The 21,168-nt window shown below is 37.5% G+C and overlaps 2 protein-coding genes across 4 annotated transcripts in view; both read left to right on the forward strand.

The window, feature by feature from the left end:
* The first annotated feature begins 195 nt into the window (after nucleotides 1-195).
* On the forward strand, nucleotides 196-13,012 carry zgc:111976 (mediator of RNA polymerase II transcription subunit 1-like). Of its 3 annotated transcripts, none has more exons than XM_060869168.1 (18): nucleotides 196-335; nucleotides 508-565; nucleotides 1,073-1,161; nucleotides 2,236-2,311; nucleotides 2,645-2,699; nucleotides 6,446-6,578; nucleotides 6,666-6,694; nucleotides 7,262-7,333; nucleotides 7,416-7,490; nucleotides 7,589-7,665; nucleotides 7,747-7,812; nucleotides 7,953-8,064; nucleotides 8,538-8,662; nucleotides 8,865-8,974; nucleotides 9,818-10,016; nucleotides 10,101-10,196; nucleotides 10,312-10,414; nucleotides 12,655-13,012. In XM_060869168.1, the coding sequence occupies exons 2-18, from the start codon at nucleotides 547-549 to the stop codon at nucleotides 13,004-13,006; spliced, it is 1,788 nt and encodes a 595-aa protein (XP_060725151.1). In that variant the 5' UTR covers nucleotides 196-335; nucleotides 508-546; the 3' UTR covers nucleotides 13,007-13,012. The 3 variants fall into 3 exon arrangements, with proteins under 3 accessions (XP_060725151.1, XP_060725153.1, XP_060725152.1); XM_060869170.1 differs by having other exon boundaries at nucleotides 10,101-10,178; XM_060869169.1 differs by having other exon boundaries at nucleotides 259-403; nucleotides 505-565.
* A 4,250-nt stretch (nucleotides 13,013-17,262) lies between these two features.
* Nucleotides 17,263-21,168, forward strand: part of si:dkey-192l18.9 (F-box/LRR-repeat protein 7) — a 31,062-nt gene continuing 27,156 nt past the window's right edge. The window contains exon 1 of the mRNA XM_060869638.1: nucleotides 17,263-17,641. Coding sequence (XP_060725621.1) covers nucleotides 17,605-17,641 — 37 coding nt within the window. The 5' untranslated portion in view covers nucleotides 17,263-17,604. The remainder of the gene's footprint in view (nucleotides 17,642-21,168) is intronic.

Genomic DNA, 21,168 nt, shown 5'->3' on the forward strand with positions numbered 1-21,168 from the left:
AAAAATAATGCACAATTCGTAACAAAAATAAGAGTGTTATTATTTCTTTAATAACGTCGCTAATGCAAAAGTACTTTAGGGATTCATTCAGCATTGGACTTGAAGTTCATTGAGTTCATCTTCAGCCTGAAATTTTTTTTTTTGTGGGGCCGATTCTTTGAATCGACTCTATTGATTCAAAACGTTTTGCTATAGAAAGCGGAGTCGACTGTAAAATCCCTGGATTCGAATAGGAAGCAGCGAAGCTGTAGAAACAAGCGTAGAGTCGCGCTGATAGGACGCGTCTGCGCATGCGTAAATAGGCTTTAACGTGAGCCATGCTTAGGTTGTGATAGGTGTAAATTGAGTATTTCTGTCTCTGTTACCAATGTATTAGTTAATTTATAATGAGCAAAGCAATACAGTAAGACAGTATATCAGCTATTGCATTAGTGTATTGTTTCATCACAGCAAAGTTTGATTTATTCCTAATTGCACATGCATTGTTTGCTTACTCTTTATTAGAAGAAGCCAAAAACTCAAGAAGAAATCAAAAACATAGCTGTGATGGAATCAAAAGTGGATGGTAAGAGAAACAAGTGCACTTTATGGACTTGAACAAACATTCAGCAACATATGGAGCATGTGTTCATTTTATAACCACATGAATAAAAGGGGGTGCACGGTGGCTTAGTGGTTAGCACGTTCGCCTCACACCTCCAGGGTTGGGGGTTCGATTCCTGCCTCTGCCTTGTGTGTGTGGAGTTTGCATGTTCTCCCCGTGCCTTGGGGGTTTCCTCCGGGTACTCCGGTTTCCTCCCCCGGTCCAAAGACATGCATGGTAGGTTGATTGGCATCTCTGGAAAAATTGTCCGTAGTGTGTGAGTGAATGAGAGTGTGTGTGTGTGCCCTGCGATGGGTTGGCACTCTGTCCAGGGTGTATCCTGCCTTGATGCCCAATGACGCCTGAGATAGGCACAGGCTCCCCGTGACCCGAGGTAGTTCGGATAAGCGGTAGAAGATGAATGAATGAATGAATGAATAAAAGGGAAAATTATATGTGCTCTCATTTATTGTCATTTTGACCCCCTAGTCCTGAAGAAGACCTATTTATCTGAATTATGCTCCAAATATTCTGAAAAACCATGGAGCGAGACCTTTCAGCTGGTGCACAGATGCATGGTAGGAAAAAACTTTAGTCTTATGCTGTTACATGAATATTAAGAACCTGCAAGACACAGGAGGATTTAAGGTGTAATTTAGCTCAAGGTTGAAAATAATACTGACCATCTGCAGCCATATGCTCCTCTGTGTGATATTCTATGTCTTAACCAGTTACACAAGTGTTTCCTGGTGCTCTGACCGCTGCTGTGCTGTTGAGCGAGTTGCATGCACAGGCTAACAAATGTCTTCCAGATGCAGGGCTTAAGTAAGACTATTGTGGCCGGAACAGCCGTGTGCCAAACTAATACGTAAACACGCTGCTTCCTTCTCTGGAGGTTGGGAGAGGAGGGTATTGCTTCTTCATGCTCATAAAGGCGTTTCTCACAAAGCGGCTTTAGAATATGAAGTCATATTTCCAGGGTGACCATAATTTAATGTATGCATTTATGATTGGATTTCATATGATTTCATGTAAATAACTGCTGAATCTTAAACATGAATTTGTCACTCATAGAACAGAAAAGAATAAAGAGTACCGTAGTATGTGTGTGTTATAGTCTTTTAGCACTTAAACATTGATTTATGCTAATAATTACAACACATGAATGTTATAAATTAACCTTACTGCACCACCCAAAAGTTTCTACTGTGTAACCCAAAATTTTTTGGCCTTGCTCTGTTGACTTTATTGAATATAACCATTAAACGGTCTGGGAGTTTCTGCCCAGAGGAAAAGAATTAACAGCTAAGCCAAAACCCTGAAATGATCACTCCCAATGTACAGTTTCAAACAGAGCAATATTAAAGTTGAGGGGTCATGAAATTCTCCTTCAAGTCTGTAATTCAAGACTCACCTCTACATATACATAATATACCCCTACATAACTGCTGGTCATTTGATAAAATATACAAAATTGATTAGTATCTTAAAACATTTGTGTGTATATATATATATATATATATATATATATATATATATATATATATATATATATATAATATATATATTTATTATTATTATTATTATTATTATATATATATATATATATATATATATATATTTATTTATTTATTTTTTCTCTGCCTTTTCAGGGGAAAGCTAGAACACACAGCAGGGACTCCGAGCCAGTCATGAGATGTCTGCAGAAACTCCAGGAAGCTCAGAATGGTAATAATCTCCAGCACATCATCCGTCATGCTGAAATAGTGAAAAATGCAGTTTTAAGGGGAAAAATGCAGTTTAAAGCATAGTGCTTTAAAAATTTCTTCTTGTCTGTTTGGGGGAAATATTAAGGCTGTATTTAAAACTATAAAAGAGGCTTATTATGTATGTTCTGTTCATAAAGGAACAAACACTACCATACTATACTACAATATACTATACTGTATAGTATATACTATACTATACTATAGTATATGTATTTTTCTATGCATTCCAGGACCAACAATAATGAATCTTTTCATGATGAGGTGCTCTTTTTGTGTCTGTATTAATTTGTAGTGAAATCTCTGAGTGCCATGGTGTCCAGACTGGAGATGATTGCCAAGCAGAAAGGGTTTGTAACTTTTTAATTATAGCTACCATTATTGTTTTGTGGAGCTGTTTGTAATTTTAGAGCACTCTCCTCTCTGCCTGGAAATTACATTTGTTATTGACAAATAAGCAAGCCTCTCTTGTCAATTGTACCTGGAAAATTGTCAGCATAATGTCAGGTCAAGAAGCTTTTATTGTCATTTCAACCATATATAGCTGTTGCAGTACACAGCGAAATGAGACAACGTTTCTCCAGGATTTTGGTGCTACATAAAACAAAGACAGGGCTAAGGACTTAGTAAGTAGTCCTAGCCACATATAAATAAATAAACAGTAAACAGAAACAGCGCCGACCGACCAGTGTAAATACTGTGAATACTGAATGTTCAAACAATATTTTGTGCAGTAACATCAGAATAAACAGTTCTTAGCAGCAGGTCCTTGAGATAATATATAGAATTGTGCAAAAACAGCAAATGACTGAAATATTGTATAGTATGTGCAAAACGGCTGAAATGTTGGACAGTTTGTGCAAAAGAGCAAAAAAGCGTGTAAACAGTTTGTTGGATGTAAGCAGCATGTAAACAGTTTGATGTGTCAGTGTGTGTGTTTTGTGTGGGTCTGTGCAGTCCATACAGATGATGTATGTGTATGTTGTGCTCAGTACAGTTCAGTTCAGTTATTGAGGAGTCTGATGGTTTGTGGGAAGAAACTGTTACACAGTCTAGTTGTGAGGGCCCGAATGCTTCGGTACCTTTTTCCAGATGGCAGGAGGGTGAAGAGTGTGTGTGAGGGGTGTGTGGGGTCATCCACAATGCTGTTGGCTTTGCGGATGCAGCGTGTGGTGTAAGTGTCCATGATCGAGGGAAGAGAGACCCCAATGATCATCTCTGCTTGTCCTCACTATCCGCTGCAGGGTCTTGCGATCCGAGATCGTACAGTTCCAAAACCAGACAGTGATGCAGCTGCTCAGGATGCTCTCAATGGTCCCTCTGTAGAACATGGTCAGGATGGGGGGAGGGAGATGTGCCTTTCTCAGGCTTCGTAGGAAGTAGAGACGCTGCTGGGCTTTCCTGGTGATGGAGCTGGTGTTAAGTGACCAGGTGAGGTTCTCTGCTAGATGAACACCAAGAAATTTGGTGCTCTTGACATCTCTACAGATGATCCATCGATGTTCAGCTGAGAGTGGTCATTCTGTGCTCTCCTGAAGTCCACAACCATCTCTTTAGTTGTTGGCTCTACACCAGGTAGTCGCTGATTCCCATTTCAGCGACTACCTGGTGTAGAGCCAACAACCTTTCTCTGAATGTGGATAAAACTAAAGAGATGGTTGTGGACTTCAGGAGAGCACAGAATGACCACTCTCAGCTGAACATCGATGGATCATCTGTCTCTTTAGTTTTATCCACATTCAGAGAAAGGTTGTTGGCTCTACACCAGGTAGTCGCTGATTCCCATTTCAGCTCTTTGACACCAAAAATGGCCAGTCAGTGTCTTGAGGTTAGAGTAGTAGAGTTTGTAAGAGCCATAATATGATTAGTAGAGTCTGTTGGAGTCAGAGCATGAGCAGCAGAGACTGTTGAGGAAAGAGCATGAGCAGCAGAGACTGTTGAAGTGAAAGGATACACAGTGAAGACCATAGGATCCAGAGCACGAGCAGTAGAGACAATCGGATCCAGAGCATAAGCAGTAGAGATACAAGGATCCAGAGGATGAGCTTAGAGACTTTTCGCACCAGAGCATGAGCAGAAAAGTCTTTAGGAAAGTATAGGAAAGTTGCTTCGCCTGATGCTTGCCTATATTTTATATGGATCCCCTCAGGATAAGAAAGTTTTCAGACCCCCTTCTTTTTTTTCAATTTGTTATTTTTCAAAGTTACAGCCTGATACTACAATCGTTTAATTAATTTTTTTTCTCATTTTCTACACTCAGTACCCTATAATGACAAAGTGAAAACAAAATTCTAGAAATGTCTTTAAATATATTAAAAGGGGAAAAAAAGAAATATCACAAGCACATAACCCTTTACTCAGCTGAAGCGCCTTTGGCAGCGAATCAAGCCTCGAGTCTTTTTGGGTATGACGCAACAAGCTTTGCACACCTGGACTGGGGGATTTTTTTATCTTTCTTCTTTGCAAATCCTCTTAAGCTCTGTCAGTTTCAGTGGGACCTGTCAGTGGACAGCCATTTTCAGGGGGTTTAAATTGGGGCTTTGGCTGGGCCACTCTAGGACATTCACAGAGTTGTCCTTAAGCCACTCCTGTGTTGTCTTGGCTGTGTGCTTAGAGACATTGTTATGTTGAAAGATGAACCTTCGGCACATTCTGAGGTAATGAGCAAAGTGAAGCAGGTTGTTATTGAAGATATCTCTGTTCTTTGCTCCATTCAGCTTTCCCTCAGTACTTACCAGTCTCCCAGTCTCTGCTGCTGAAAAACACCCCCACAGAATGATGATGCCACCACCATGCTTCACTGATGGGATGGTATTAGGCAGGTGATAAGCGGTGCCTGGTTTTCTCCAGACATAACATTTATAACTGAGGCCAAACAGTGCAATCTTGGTTTCATCAAACCAGAGAATCTTGTTTCTCACAGTCTGAGAGTCCTTCATGTGCTTTTTTACTTTTACATTTACAGCATTTGGCAGACGCCTTTATCCAGAACGACGTACATAAGTGCTTAAATCTCTATCATTGGATACATTAATGCTGGTTCACTAGGTTACATAATTAAGATACCATGAGTTTAAAACATTGTTCAAAGTTACAATGAAAAAGTTTCACAAAGTTTTTTTGGAGGCTTCTGTGCTCTTGGGTATCTTCAGTGCAGCAGAATTTTTTTTGTAGCCTTCCCCAGATCTGTGCCTTGCAATAGTCGTGTCTCTGAGCTGACCTCAGTGACCTCATGGCTTGGTTTTTGCTCTGCTGTATGTATGTATGTATGTATTCTCAGCAGTGAGGTCTTCTATTGAGGGGTTTGTGCCTTTCCAAATCATGTCCAATCAATATAATATAACACAGGTGAACTTGAATCAAGGTGTAGAAACATCTCAGCAATGATCAAGAGAAATGGGAGACATCTACGCTTAATTTTAAGTGTTGCTGCAAAGGGTCTGAATACTTATGTACATGTGATATTTCTAGAATTCAGTTTTCACTTTGTCATGATTGGGTACTGAGTGTAGATTGATGAGGAAAAAAATTAATTTGATTGGCTGTAGTATCAGGCTGCAACATAACAATACTGAAAAAGGTAAAGGGGGTCTGAATACTTTCTAAATCCACTGTAGACCTCCTCACAACATGAGCATGCACAATGACTTAATCTAGTGCTTTTTATATTACAAGCAACAATCTGTTTCCTTTCTGTCCATCTTTGGTCATCTTTCTGCTAATATCCACACAACACAGTCAGCTATAATATACCAAATCGCTGTTTTTCTATGCGCATGAAATTATATCAAATTTGTCTCTGGCTTTTAAAAAAATTACAAACTTCACTTTTAAAGCCTTAGACATTGGATAAGAAACTCAGCCATCTGCATAAAAGATGTCAACTTTATCTCGAACCTCAGCAAAACTGTATATGAGTAATATGAATTGTGGAGATAAGTCAATGTAAGCCTGCATTGAGTTGGGATTCATGTAGCGGTCATAAAAATGTCTTTGTATACTTAGTAGAAAGAAATGAGAAAAACCAAACCCCTAGCCACCATGTGTAGTTTATACACAAGTTTTTAACTACATGCTGAACGTTTGACCTCTGTAGACTGGGCTCCCACTTGAGTCCCACAGAGACTGCGTGCTATCTGACAGCTGATCTGTTCTATGTGGAAGTGCTGCTGCTGCCTGGGGGAGAGGTTGAGGATGTGAAAGTCGCTAAGCAAGGAGAAGCTCCTGAGGTATGAAGAATGCAGATGTATTATGAGGAGTCAGTTTCAGTTGTTTGTTCTTGGTGTTTGACCAATGACTTATTTTTTCTTTTTTAGTCAAATGCATCACTTTGTCAGATGCTAAGGTAAGAAATTTCTGCAAAAATTATTCTTGTTTTGTAAGCCAAAAAAAAAACCAACAGGAAAAATGTAAGCAATATTTTTAAATCTCACCAACAGCTTTAAAAGGAAAAGCGTTACAGCTGCTCATTCATGCATGTATTTATTTCAATTAAAAGTTTACTGTATAGCACTTTTAGCTATGGCCATTGTCGCAAAGCAGATGTAAAGAAATATGCAAATGATATATTTTAAATGTATCGCCAATGAGCACGTTAGAGGTAACTGCTGCAAGGAAAAACTCCCTAAGACAATATTAGTAAGAAACCAAATTATCTAATTAGTCTCACCACTGATTCATGTTCTTGGCTGACGTGAGTAGATCCTTACCTAAATGGAGAAAATTATCTATGTGATATTATTTTCCATATGTTGATGTTTGATCTGAACATTAACTGAAACTCTTGACCTGTATCTGCATTGCACTGCTGCCACACGATTGGCCGATTAAATAACTGCCTGAATATGCAGGTGTACCGATGTTCCTAATAAAGTGGTCACTGGCTGTATACTGACTTTTTATATCAATATAGGTTGAAGAAATTTCAGGAATTCTCACATAAAATGGATGACCTTGCTTCTCTCTACAACATACCAGGCGACAGGTGTTACTTCTCTGCGTTGATTAATAACACTGACTTAATTTTATTTGTTAAATTTGTTTTAAGTATTTAATTTATCCCACAGTGATGCCAAACTAAAGGTGTACACATCCCTTCAGCACCTTAAGAAAGACCTACTGAAAATCTCCAATTTACCAAGGTGTAAAGAATGCAATATTTTGGTATATCAGATGAAATTTATTATAAATCCATTATGGAGCAAAATAAAAATTAAAAAAATCTGTGTTTAATTTTCAGGCATTTGATAGAGAGTGATGCTCATGTGGATATGGTTCTGAATGGCAGGATCGGGAGTATTACACCTGGCAGTGAAGGTAAAGTGCCTTTGGTTCAGTCAATGCTTCTGTGATGAATGGATGTGGGTATGGAATGTAATACTATCCGTTCCTTACCAGGAAGCCCAATGAGCATTGAGTACTACATCAGTCCCTCAGATGCACTGATAGAGAGGTTACATCCAGGTACATCAAGATCAAGACAATCCTCTGCTTTTTCAGGGTTGTTATCACAAATGAATTTTATAGGGGTTTAAGCCAGTATGTGGTTCTGTAATAAGTTTATAGAAGCTAGATTCTTGGCTGATTTCTTTTTCCTGTGTCAGGGGAGGGCAGCGGTAGCCAGACTGCCGTGCTAGTGGTGGGTGCCAGTGCCACTACACGCAGGTTGCAGATGGAGTCTCTGATTCCTACACCACCTCAAGTGAACTCACAAGGGTGTGTATTGAGATCTAGGACTCCTCTGAGTTCAGAATGTCTGTGGGTTCTTTAAGTCCTAATCAGTATGGAATTACATTTGCAAATCAATTGCTGGTTTTTTTAAATAGTCCTGACATGACATTGTTAAATTGTGACTATAGATCACAGTGAATATGGACCATATCCCAGGAACACTGACCACAAGGCAGAAATACACACTGTTTGGCATGCCAGTACATCACAGAATACTACATGCACATTTGCACCCACAGAATAAAAAACAGCATGTTTTTGGGAGGCAACAAGAAACCAGAGAAGCTTGAGTCCATCCATGTGAACACTGAAAAAAAATTGTACCATGCATCATTGTGTTTCTCTCTCTCTCTTTCTCTCGCTCTCTCTCTCTCTTTCTCTCTCCCCCTGGTTCTTACTCTCTGACTATTTGTAATGGATTTTAATAATATCTGTTTCACTTGTTGAATCAATTTCAGGCTACCTGCTTTCATTCCACTGTCCGAAACATGTTCAGAGTTGCTGCCAGCCTCCTTCCTGCTCAAAATCAAGCCACCAGTGCCCATGCTCAATTCTTTCATCCACAAGATGAGCCAAATAACAGGTCACTAATCTATCTTAGAAATCGTCTCTAGCAGCACTACATAATGAAATATCGTTTGATTAGATTGATATACACTATGGAAAAAGCTGAAACTTCATGTGACTGTAGTAGCTAGGAAGAAAATATTGCTTTGGCACTCGTTATCATGTCCTTGAACTTGTCCTTGAGGATGTTCATGGTGGTCCATGTTAATCATCTCTAGACATTCCCCCAGATGTTGACCTGCAGGGGGAGCCACTTTTCCAGCTGCTCTGTTCAAATGCTCTAGAAGACAAGAGATCATGTGATGGAAATGATGCTCACTTTCTTGTGGTATGTAAAACATAGTAGTGTTCATGTACATTTGTTAAAGCAATTGTATTTTCCTGATTTGATTTATGTAACTAGATCTAAGGATAAATGTCTACAAGTATTTCACAGCATCTGGTATACATGGTCGTCTAGGAAAACTCTTAAAATATTTCTGTGGCTTAGTTTTTGGAAAATTAATTATAAAAAAAAAATCAAATTTTCGACCAAAATTGTACTTCTATACAAAAATATATTTTTCTACATCATAATACATTTCTCCAAAATGATGTCCTAATAAAAAAGATGTCAGCCGAACAATCTGACCCGAAGTTAATACCGATTATTTCCCAGCTGGCATTAGCACAGAAAGGAATCAGTCAAGTGAAGGAACAATGATGTGGCTCTTGTTTAAATGCCACTTGCAATTTTTACCTCAGGTGATGAGACAGAGGCTTAATCAGAGTGAGAACTTTTCTATTAGTAGATTAGGTTAGAGGTGAGACAGTCTGTGAAATTAGAATAGAATTTTTCAAAGCAGTTTTAACCCAAAACAAACTTAGTTGAGAAAGGGATATGTGCAAAAGCGGAATATTATTTCAGTTAAGAAAAACCTGTCATTTTAGGAACTATATATAATTTCAAAAGTGAATGTCAAAAGCTGTCAATGTGAAGGGTTTCTTTTGGATGCAACATGGCACCATGATACCACCAATGTGCAGTGAGTCATGTGACATTACTGAAATTTGATTTAGGTTTGAATAAGAAACAGATTTCATTTGCCAAGGAATTGCCATCACTGTGGAATGAGTAATAGAATATCTTTAAAGTTACAGTTGCCTTAATTGCCTTGGAAATTGCTCTTAGTCTCTCCCAGATGCTGAGTTTCACAGCTATTTATTTGCTGATGCTGAATGGAAGTGTGACGTCTGGAAAGGATCCCTGATTCACAAAATTCCTTTCACCCATCCTTCCCACGTGCCTGCTATATTAGATCTCCTCCGGTATCAGTCTGCCATCAACACCCTACTAAGAAGCTGCATCACTGGCCTTATGCATCAACCAGGTACCATTCTACGCATGCATGTAGAAACTAACTAAATTTATATTCCAATATCTTTGCCTGAACCTGTGAACATATTTCTGGCAGAGATAGAGTTTGACCTTAGCTGTGAAATCTTACCCGAGTCTGAATGCAGCTTTTCTGTGACCTTCAACATCCTGGACAGTGAGACACTGGCAGTTTGTATGTGCTAACCTGATGTGGATAAAGCTTGTCGATTTCAATATTTCATGGTTTACACACAACTTCCTGTTTGATTTTTTTTTTCTTTACTTACTTCTTGTCCTCTGTATTGCAGTGCTTGTTTCTGTGCTGGATTGTCGTCATCTGAGCTGCAGGCTCCGAATGCCTGGTCCAGTGGATCATTCTCTAGATGACTATATCTCCAGAGTCCTCACACGGTACACAAATAGATATTTATGTGAATAGCAGGTATCTCAAATATTAAATTTAACAATATAGAAAACTAAATTATTAACTATATTGCATGTTTCCATGTATAAAACCTTTTATTTAATATTATGGATATTTGGACTGCATGATGTGACTAAAATGCATTACAAATAAGCTTTACATTTTATTAATACATTCTGAATGATTCCTCTTTTTCATTATTCCCAGATTCCCAAAGCACATAAAAACATTGGTGTATTTTAGGCAGTTCAGATCATGCTAATGAACAATTTCTAGGCTATAATTATCATGTGCTTATTGTTCAGCGTAATTAGCTAATGATTCCTCAGATCATTCCCAGATAAAGATGATAACTGTTGAAAGTAGTAAGAAAGATAGGAAATAGATATACTGGAATGTGCTGGGATTAATAAAAGGTGTAATTACTGTGTGTATATATAATTTCATTGATTAAGAAATAATTTAGAATCTGTTGTAAATCTTTCTGGATAACAAATACTGCAGTTCCCTCCGCAGTAAGATGACTGAAGAAGCAAGACAACAAAAACTAGGGTGTAATAAGACACGGTTTATTGCATGCATGAAAATGAAATCTATTGTCTAAAAAATAGTTGGACACAGCTGGCTTTTATATCGATGTGTTAGGAGGAGCTTAAAGGACATGCAAGACCACACAGATGATTCCTGTCAAGGATAAATTTGAGCGAGGGCAAAAACAATTCAACACTTAAAAAAAAAACAGACACGTGTACCACATGAGTAAACAAAGACAGTTACAGAAATTAAATATCATCATGTATCCATCAACAGATTATAATGGAAAAATAGAAAATAATACCACAAAACTGACTGAGGGAAGAGTCTCTCTCTCTTTCTCCCAACACGTTACTTCTGGTGAGATGCCAGTGACTGACTCCTGCAGACCTCTGGAACTGACTGATGCATTCTACTTATACTTTGACCTTCATTCAGCTCAGAATCTTTTGCTGTTTTTAGCAGCACAGTGATAACCTGAAGATTGCTGTTGATGGTACCCCAGGGATACCCTAAACAGCTGATGGTTTCACTTTTATAGCCCAATGCAGGGGTGTCTAATCTTCTGCTCAAAGGGCTGGTGTGGGTGCTGGTTTTCATTTCAAACAAGCAGGAGCCACAGCTGATTTCACCTTTTTGATTTGTTGATCTTGGTTTTTAAAATACTATGTAGTGTGGCATTTGATTGGTTGGAATGGAAACTTGCAGCCACTCAGGTCCTTTCTTGGTAAGATTGAACACCCGTGGCTGAAAAATTGTGCTTACTGAAAAAAATCTTTACCCGTTTCATTTTTTATTCACTGAATAACTTAACATCACAACTATAGATTTGAAGCAAAAAAAACTTATACTTGTACCAATGATCCTTTCCAGACACTTGGTCCTGTTTATCCTTTTAGTATGCAGTTATGTAATGATTTATAATCCCACCATCCGGAGTCACCCAGAAGAGCACAAGTTCCCTTTTACAGTAGGTCTGGTTCTTTACAAGGATTCTTCCTCATGTCATCTCAGGAAATCTCTGATTTGATTATAAGGGATCAAAGTTTAACTCTATATCTATCTGTAAAGTGGTTTCGTGACAATAGTACTTGTTAAAAGCATTACATAAACAATAAAAATGTAACTGAATTTAAAACTGATTCAAATAGACTTTTTAGAGAGAATCGTTACTGCAGATCATTACAAAGATCTTCTAACTGATCACCTTTGAACTGATGAGAAGAAAAAAGATTTTAAATATTTGATATGGCCTTCAAATCCAGCACATTTCAACTCAATTAAACACCTAGATTTTTGAGTGATGCTTAGAAAATGCTCTTCTCCACTACCAAAACACCAATTGATGGAATATTTCTTGGAAGCATGATGTTTATCCCAACAGTACAGTTCCAGAGACTTGTAGGATCTGCGCCAAGGCACACTGGAGCTGTTCTGGTGACTCGTAGAGGTCCAATTTTACTCAAACACATTACAGTCAATATTTTGAGTGTTGTTTTCGATATTTCATTCCACTCTTAATTTCTCTGAAACTGGTTTGTACTTGTTCATTTCCATTGGAATGTTTACAACATCAGTACTGGAAAGGCCAGTATTATTCTTATGATTAAAAATTGATATGTTGTTCAGTCCTAATGAAAATGAATCTGAACAGAACTTTTATACATGAGCTTATCCATTCCTTTCTTTCTAGGTGCATGTCTATCCCCATCACTTTAAGGGCTATACGAAAAAGGATAACCAGCTTGAGGCCTCCAGCACTGCCACTTGAATCTGATTCTGCTAGGAAGGCTGAGAGTTCATTCTCTATCCCGGCACATTCTCCTGAAAACACTCCAGTGGTCCTCCCTTCTGCTGTGCTCTCCCCTGAGCCAATGGAGGAGGACAAGCTTCCCACTACCTCTGGCCGCTATGTCATGTCTGTAGCTGCTGCTCCGGCAGTTGATGGTGCTAATACAGATGTTATTGCTAACCGTTCCCCATGTGCCTCTGTGGGTGTCTATTCACACTGGGTGGCCAGCAGCTTTCCAGCTAAACTGATTTAGAATAGTTAAAAGGGCTGATCATGTCTAAGAGATATGTAGTAAATTATTTGTTTGAAGAAAGTCATTAATAATGGTCACATAATCTGGAATTTTCCCAGACAGCTAAAAGTATTTTTATAAAATTTTTATCTAAACACATTTCTTTACAAATAAATAGCATCTGTTCTATCTAAATAATGTTTGAATGTTTATCGCATAATGAACCAGTATGGTGTATAATTGACCACGTCTATATAGCAAAATAAAACACACCATATTTTGGGTTGTGTTAAAAAGACATAGCTGAGACTGAAGATCTCCCTTGCTACAGTATGTTTTTGTTCATTTGATATACCCCCTGGTAATCTGTATACAAGAGACCTTAAAAAGAGGAAGTACACAGCATTCTTCTGTTGCATGCAGTTGAGGCCTTTGGCTGTTAAGGGTTTCTTGGGCTTGGCATTTGACCCTGTTCCAGACAGCCAACACACCACTGATTGGTACCATGCGAGCCAAACAGACAAGAAAAAAGTAGTAGTTGTACCTAGAATTTTCTCAAATCGGCTCCCGGACAAACAGTCTCTTCAGACATTAGACATGCTACATAGAATGTGTTCAGATCTGTAATGAATGATTAGATGTGTTCGTCCAAGACCATTTATAAAGTTCAGAAGTTTTGTGGTTTGGCCATATTATAAAATATGTTCCTTCACAAAGGAAAGTTGCCAACAATTAAAAATGTTACAGACTTCCCATGCAGTTATAAAACCATGAACTAGGTAAGCAGGAATGTATCTTTGTTTCATTAGCACTTGATTTTGCTTTTTAGAAATATTTACATTTTATGTTTGAGTGCATAGAGGTATAGCTTAATCCCAGCACACGCTTCCTAAACCAGTATTAAGACTTGTCTTTTTGTTATCCACAACGACAATGAAAGTGACAGAAACGAGTTTCATACTTGTTATGCTCAGGTTCCTGTTTTGCATTTCACAGTACAATAACGTTTCCGGTGAAGGAGGTCATCCATTTTAATTTCGTTCAGGAAGTCTACGAGACTTACAATAGAGCAGACAGTAAAGCCTTGGTTGATAGTGTACTTTGTAGACCTTGGATGCGTATAATTGTCTCTGTGCAAGCATGCTGATCTAGGATAATCTAACATCTCTCCCTGTGTCCTTGTTACATCATTCATGTTGATGTGAAGAATAAAATCGGATCATAGAGCACCATTTGTACTCTATGACCCCAGGAAAAAAAGAAAACACAAGCATCATGCACCAAATCCACATGACAAGTGCAAATGAAAGCATTTTAACAAAGCACATTGTTTTAATTCATCAGGAATTCCTGACACATGTATTATACTTTTTGAGTGTATTCTTAATGCTTTGGACGTGTTTACTGGAAAAAACACAGGCTATATCTTAGTTGAACTAAAATGCTGACTTAGTCTCAACTTATGTGAGACTTATTTTAGAGTTGTGAATTCCAGAAATCAGATGGTTTTATGTCTTCAAATCACTTAATAACTAAGCAGCAACAAATACACGTTTTTATGCATGGATTTATAAAAACCTAAGTCAGCCCAATAAATTACCTTTGGTCAGATTTAAGTCTCTTAAAGAAATACTTCATTGTTTTTTACCCTGCGGTGTATGTATGATTACCACAGATATAAATTCCAATAGAGTTTCCATTACAAAGAAAGAGGAGAAAGAAGAGTTGACTCAGATCTTGGTATGATGTACTGTATGATGAAAGGCTAAAGGTAATTTTCAGGTCAGTGAAGTGCTTCTTCTTGTGGAACACCTTTATGATTTTAGCCTAAGGTACTTATAAATTAAATCTGTATAATTGGCCCCACATAGAAATAACTAATTTGGGAAGAATTTGTAAATACAATGCAAATGTTGATAAAGTCATACAAGAATATGAAAATGCTTGGCAATGTATGGTGGATACTCTACATAACCTCCAACCAACAGTAAACAGATTTTTTTTAAAGTGCTGTTGCTTAATAATGAAACACTTTTTGGGATTGACTGTGCAGCTTTCCATAAGGAACTATTTAACATTTCTGGAACAAAGAGATAAAGAGTCTGGCGATGAAACAACTGTTTCTAGCTCCTTCGACATAAATGTTAACGTGAAGCAACTTATTTAAAACATGTTATGTAGTTATACATTGAAAAATAGTATGAATTAAACATTATTGAATAAAACACTATTCAATAGTTGTATTTTTCTTATAACCTTTTCTTGCCATGTTGTGTTTTAGTCCTTATTTAAAATTCTCATCTTACAGTAAATTGTAGTTTTGAATTGATTTTATTTAATCACCCATTTTACTGACTGAATTCTTGCATTAAGTGAGTTTCAATCATTCAGCTAGTCACTGGGTTTTCAGTTCTTTCCTCAGCAGGGAAACATTATGAATATATGAGGTTATCACAAATATGCTTAAGATATAGTTGACATAGAGAAGGCTTAAAATTGTTTTTGTATTTCTTTCAACAGATGTAAAATGCTGTTATTTTTATGAGGGTGTGGTCTGTTCAGTCAACTCTGTTGCTAACCGTCAATAGCGTACCACAGCTGAGGTTTTGAATGTTGATGTGACCACAAGATACAAAGTCAAAGAAATGAACTGTGTAACTGTGTAACTAAGCCTGCAACTTGCTTTATGCTATTGGAACATCATAAATAACATATGGCCTCGATTTTGATGGAAATGCATGAAAAAATCAATTCATTGGAGTTACATCAGTGACACTAATATGTTCTAATGTATGACTCTATGACTATTATTAGTCCTCACAGCTCATTATTATAAAACCTCACTGCTTCAGGATGCATGGATTGAACTTGAGCTTGGGTTAATGTGTACTTTCTTCCATGTTCACACTGTGTCTGTGTTGGTTTCCCCTTTTAGTCATAAATGCCATGTGTGAGCATGGTGTCCTATGAGAGACTGGCATTTCATTAGGGGTAACTTTTCCTGCCTTTTGCCTAGAGTTCCTGGGATATAAGCTCTTGATCCTCCTAGACCCTGACCAGGATAAAACAGATATGGAAACTGAATGAATGAATGATTCAATGCTTAGGTTCCTGTATCCACAGTGGTCTAAATGAATTGTTTGCTTAGTGTCACTTCCTTTGCAAAACAATAGTTCCTTTGCAAAACCTACTCTAAGTACACTGTATGGCCAACCATATGAGGACAACTGAGCATCACACTCATGTGTTTCTTAATATCTTATTCCAGATGTAGACCCCCCCCCCCCCCTTTCCTGCTATAATAACCTCTACTCTTCTGAGAAGGCTTTCCACTGGATTTTGGAGCATGGCTGTGGGGATTTGTGTTCATCCAGCCCCAAGCGCATTAGTGAGCTCATGCAATGATGTCAAATGAAGAGGTCTGGGGTGCAGTCGGTGCTTCAGTTCATCCTTTACAAACCATGTCCTCATGGAGCTGACATTGTGCACAGGGGCACAGGGTCAGGTTGGAACAGGTTTGGGGAGCTTCAATCCATTGAAGGGAAGTTATGATGCTACTGCATACAAATACATCCTATACAATTGAGTGCTTCTAACTTTGTGGGTATAATAATAAGGTATACATTTTGATTCTGGATTGTCCAACAGTAGAGAGAAAAGGGTAAATCAGTATGGATACTATTACTACTACTACTACTACTACTACTACTACTACTACTAATAATAATAATAATAATAATAATAATAATAATAATAATAATAATAATAATAAATATTGTTCTTCTTCTTCTTCTTCTTCTTCTTCTTCTTCTTCTTCTTCTTCTTCTTCTTCTTCTTCTTCTTCTTCTTCTTCTTATTATTATTATTATTATTATAAAGGTAAAAAGGAAACATCTTCCCCAAAATAACAATCATTAAAAAAAACTTCGATTAAAAAAATAGATTTAAAAAACGAAGAAAAAAAATCAGCTATAGAGGATTATTTTAATTAAATAAGAGAAAGGATTTGTTTTAAATTCAGGTCTGTTTTAAGTACAGACACATATGTATATGTATACGTGAAAGGGTTAGGTGTAGAGTCACCATGCTACCTTAGCTGGTCAGGAAAATGGAGAGAACAATTTGAGATCATTCAATTCTGGAGAGATGGATGAAATGAAACTGTGCCTATTGAGGGTTAATGTTTGCGGTCTCTTTAAAAGCCGTCTGTTCAACCCCGACATCCTTCTGTCAGAGAGAAAGAGAGAGAGGGAGAGAGAGAGAGAGAGAGAGAGAGAGAGAGAGAAGTCGAGGTCCCTCAGCTCACATAAGTCAGTGTGTATTGAACTCAAGGTAGAGGGAATGAAGTTATTACTGTAGATTTAAAATACGGCTCATCTGTTCAGGGACACAGGATGCTGCCGGTGTTGTGGGCAACTTTACGCACGTCGTCGCGCACGTGAAGTCGGAAGAAAAACGTATTAATGGATGAATATTTTTTTTTCTAATCCATGCATTTGATTTTTTAGGGATTTTTTTTAAATTAGCCGTATCAGTGTATCTAGCCGTATCTAGCCGTATCAGTGTACAAGCGTCATGCCTATTGCAGTGTGCTGCGGATAGACAATGCGCGCTTCAGGATGGGAGCGAATAACGGCAAACAGTGCGGAAGTGAAGGTACGTGGCTTATAAAAGCATGGAATATTCCATTTAAATGACATACATCAACAAGTCGAAGTTGTTAGAGACTCGTCTACAGTCTCCGCTTCATCCCTTGTTAAAAAGCCCAGCAAACACTGCAGTATTGCGCGCATGATGTTTGCTGTCAAACTTCTCAAAAGAGCGTTTTTTTTGCAGCACTGCACCGTTTACAGAGTGAGAAATATCCACTAGTGATCTATTACCTTAATACTGTATTAACTATTGAAACATTAAGCACATTAAACTAATATGTGTCACCACAATAAGCTTTCTTTTTGGTGCCTTTAGTGCTCTATAATTTTTTGGAACCTTTCAGAACCCAAACACTATTCCTAGTTTGTATTATTATTTAAATGCCATTACATTCACACATATACACATATAATTATTTGCCAATATCTGAGTAACGTTATTGCTATTCCTTCTTATAACTATTTTAATAATTGTCACTTAAAAAGGTACACATGGTTCCTTCCTCTATGCCACCGACAGGTTCCCCATTCTGAGATCCAAGACAACCAAGACAGTAGCTACTTCTAAATGTGAATTATTCACAGCAATAGACTTGGAAATGAAAGACAGTTTAGTTTCTTGTCATGATTTGCCTTTTTCAGAATGATCCCTAGAGTAGCCACGAGACTTGCTTAAACGTTAAACTATTCAACAGTCCAAGGCAAACATCCACATCTGTGGCACAACCTACCACTCAGACGTAGTGAGTTAACTGGCCAACTTAAACTTTAAGCTTCAAGTCCTTGAGAAACCCTGAGGGAAACGTCAACTCTCTCTCTCTCTCTCTCTCTCTCTCTCTCTCTCTCTCTCTCTCTCTCTCTCTCTCTGACTCTCGTTTTTCCTTTCTCTCATTCTCTAATTCAACCATTTCAAATGAACTACAGCAATCTAGCCCTACACACCATTTGCCTACAGTTTATTCATGTTACACTTTGCCCTAATCTTGTCCACCTTCAGAAAATTAAATAGAAGCAGCTACAAAAAGAATTGTGTGCATGAATGCTTGTAACTCTGTATCCCATGCGGATTCAGCCAAACAATGGACATTTTACACTGATTATTAATAATCGGTGGGATAGATAGATATACATATTTATATGTACATACATATTTGTAAGACAATATAAATGCTTATAAACTCAAAAGACATAACAGGACTCATAACCTGATATAACCTGTCTATAACAGGAGATCTGACAGTTGTTCCATCTGCAACACAAATCACAGGTTTAAATTATATATGGGATTGTACATCTTATGATTATATTAGAAAACAAGATTATATTAGATTATAGTACAAAACAAATTAACCTATTAAGCAATTTGCTGTCATATAAAAAAAATATTACTTGATATGGTAAAGCTATCTGAATTATGAGCTTGTTAAGATTTAAGGAAAGAGTCTCTTTTGTCAGCTTTTAAGGCAAGGGATTTTTCCAATTTGTCTGTAACAAAACAAACTGTTTTTATTGTCTTAATAAGAAGAGAAAAACAAGATAGGTTGGTAAGAGAATTACTGTTTATAGCTGCTATGACATAAGTGATAACAGGAACTAACTTGTTTTACAGACATTCCACAACATTAATAGGATGAAAAGTACAACATGCTGTTTATTCAAGGAAGATAATAGTTGGAAATTGCTGTGGTGTGAAATGAATAATGTAGAACATGCTGTAATAGGAAATGAATCAGAGTAGTAACAGTAATTGCATTTGATGCCAGAAAACATTATACCAAGATGTTGATTATTTTGGTATAAGTACACATCTCATCATAAAGCACAAGAAAATATGTGGAAATGTAACATATACTTACAAGCATTTTATAGAAAATCAGTGAAAACAAAGTATATGTGAACAACAGACCTGCCAAATAAAGTAAAGAAGGAAAAACTTTCCTTGTCATCGAGAGTGTCTGCTTGTACTAGTTTTAAAGAAATTATAGTTTTAGGCTCCATTTAGTAAGGCAGCCTGAGGTTTGACCTGAGGCAGCAAACAAATCACATCCAAATACAGATCTTTTAACTTCCAGTTTGACCCAAATTCAAATGCTGACCCAATATTTCAGCAAAATGTAAAATGCCAATTGCTTGTCACAAAAAAGAAGAAAATGCAAATCCGATTTATCCATTTCATCTTAAGCTAGATCATATGGATCCAATCATGGTTAGAATTTATTATCTACAAATTTAAAAATGTACCATCTGGCACACAACTTGCACATTTCTCAAGACAGTCTTCATGTTAGCCTGAGTGGATTTCAGTTCAATTAGTTACTACAGGAAGGTTAGACTTTAAAGCTGGGCAGGATTACAGACGTGTATGAGTAACTTGGCTTGCACGTGCTTCTCTGCACAACGTGATACCTCATCAAGGGTTTATAAATGCCATTTCTCTCCATCGTGCCACGAGCATCTGTACTTGAGCTCGACCTCGTCTTGAATTTCACTTAGTGAACAAACACTCCGCAAAGCTCTCTTTGCACCTTACATAAGCATAAGGCAGGAAACTGGTGAAAGTTTTTGACAGGTTGTTTTCCAGAAAAGTAAGCAAACAGGTTTCTCAGCCCTGGAGCTTTTCCCAAACCACTTCTTAAGAATGTGTCATTGGCACGTGGTGAGTGTAAGTTAATGGAGGGGGAGACCGCAGTGCTAAACTCTCAGGGGTGTTCTCACGTTCACATCTCAGTCAGTTGTGACATGGATGTATCTGCTGGAAAAGTGGGTAGAATAGGAAAATAGGAAGGATTCCACTGAAATAAATCCTTGTCAGTGGTTTTTGGGAAGCAGCCCAGATTTCTGTATCTTAAATAGGAAGACCATTGAAATATGACTGTGAAAACAGATCCGAATTATTCCCGAGTGCATGCAATGATCCCATGATTTTTGTTTTAATTAAACAAAATTCAGAAACCACTGAACATTCTAAGCAGAAAGTGATTAGGTGTGTCTGTGGTCTCTGTACAGAAGCAGAGTCAAACCTATGCTTTATGAATTCAAGCTGTGTGTGTCTCTGTTTCAAATTTTCACATTTGATTACTGGAAAATAATTGTCACTGGGTGCTAAGCTCTTGAGTAATGGAATTGTTTGTGCATTTTTTTTTTTTACACATCATTTGGAAGATCTTGCCAAAAAGCCCTTCTATTAAAGGTTTGCTAATGAAGTGAGTCGAAAAGGCCAGACTTTTGATAAAAAGGCCAAACGTTTTAGTGTTTTAAACAGACTAAGAGGATAATGTTCAGGGTGATAGCTTTAGATTCCATTAAGAGGTTCAACCGTCGATGGAAAAGAATCAAGGTGATCGGATTAGACTTGTGATTGCTTCTGAGTCCGGCTGCTTATTTCCGTATATGTCTGGAATATGATAAAACCCCAATTAAATGAGAAAGTATGAAAGCTGAGCTGGTCTTCAGACTGATCATCGCACAGAAGTGTCTTTTTAATGTTCAGCTTTTTGTTTTTCAGTGATCTGAAATAGCTCTTTATGTAAT

This window comes from Tachysurus vachellii, chromosome 5, assembly GCF_030014155.1.
Source record: "Tachysurus vachellii isolate PV-2020 chromosome 5, HZAU_Pvac_v1, whole genome shotgun sequence".
NCBI classification, from domain to species: Eukaryota; Metazoa; Chordata; class Actinopteri; order Siluriformes; family Bagridae; genus Tachysurus; species Tachysurus vachellii.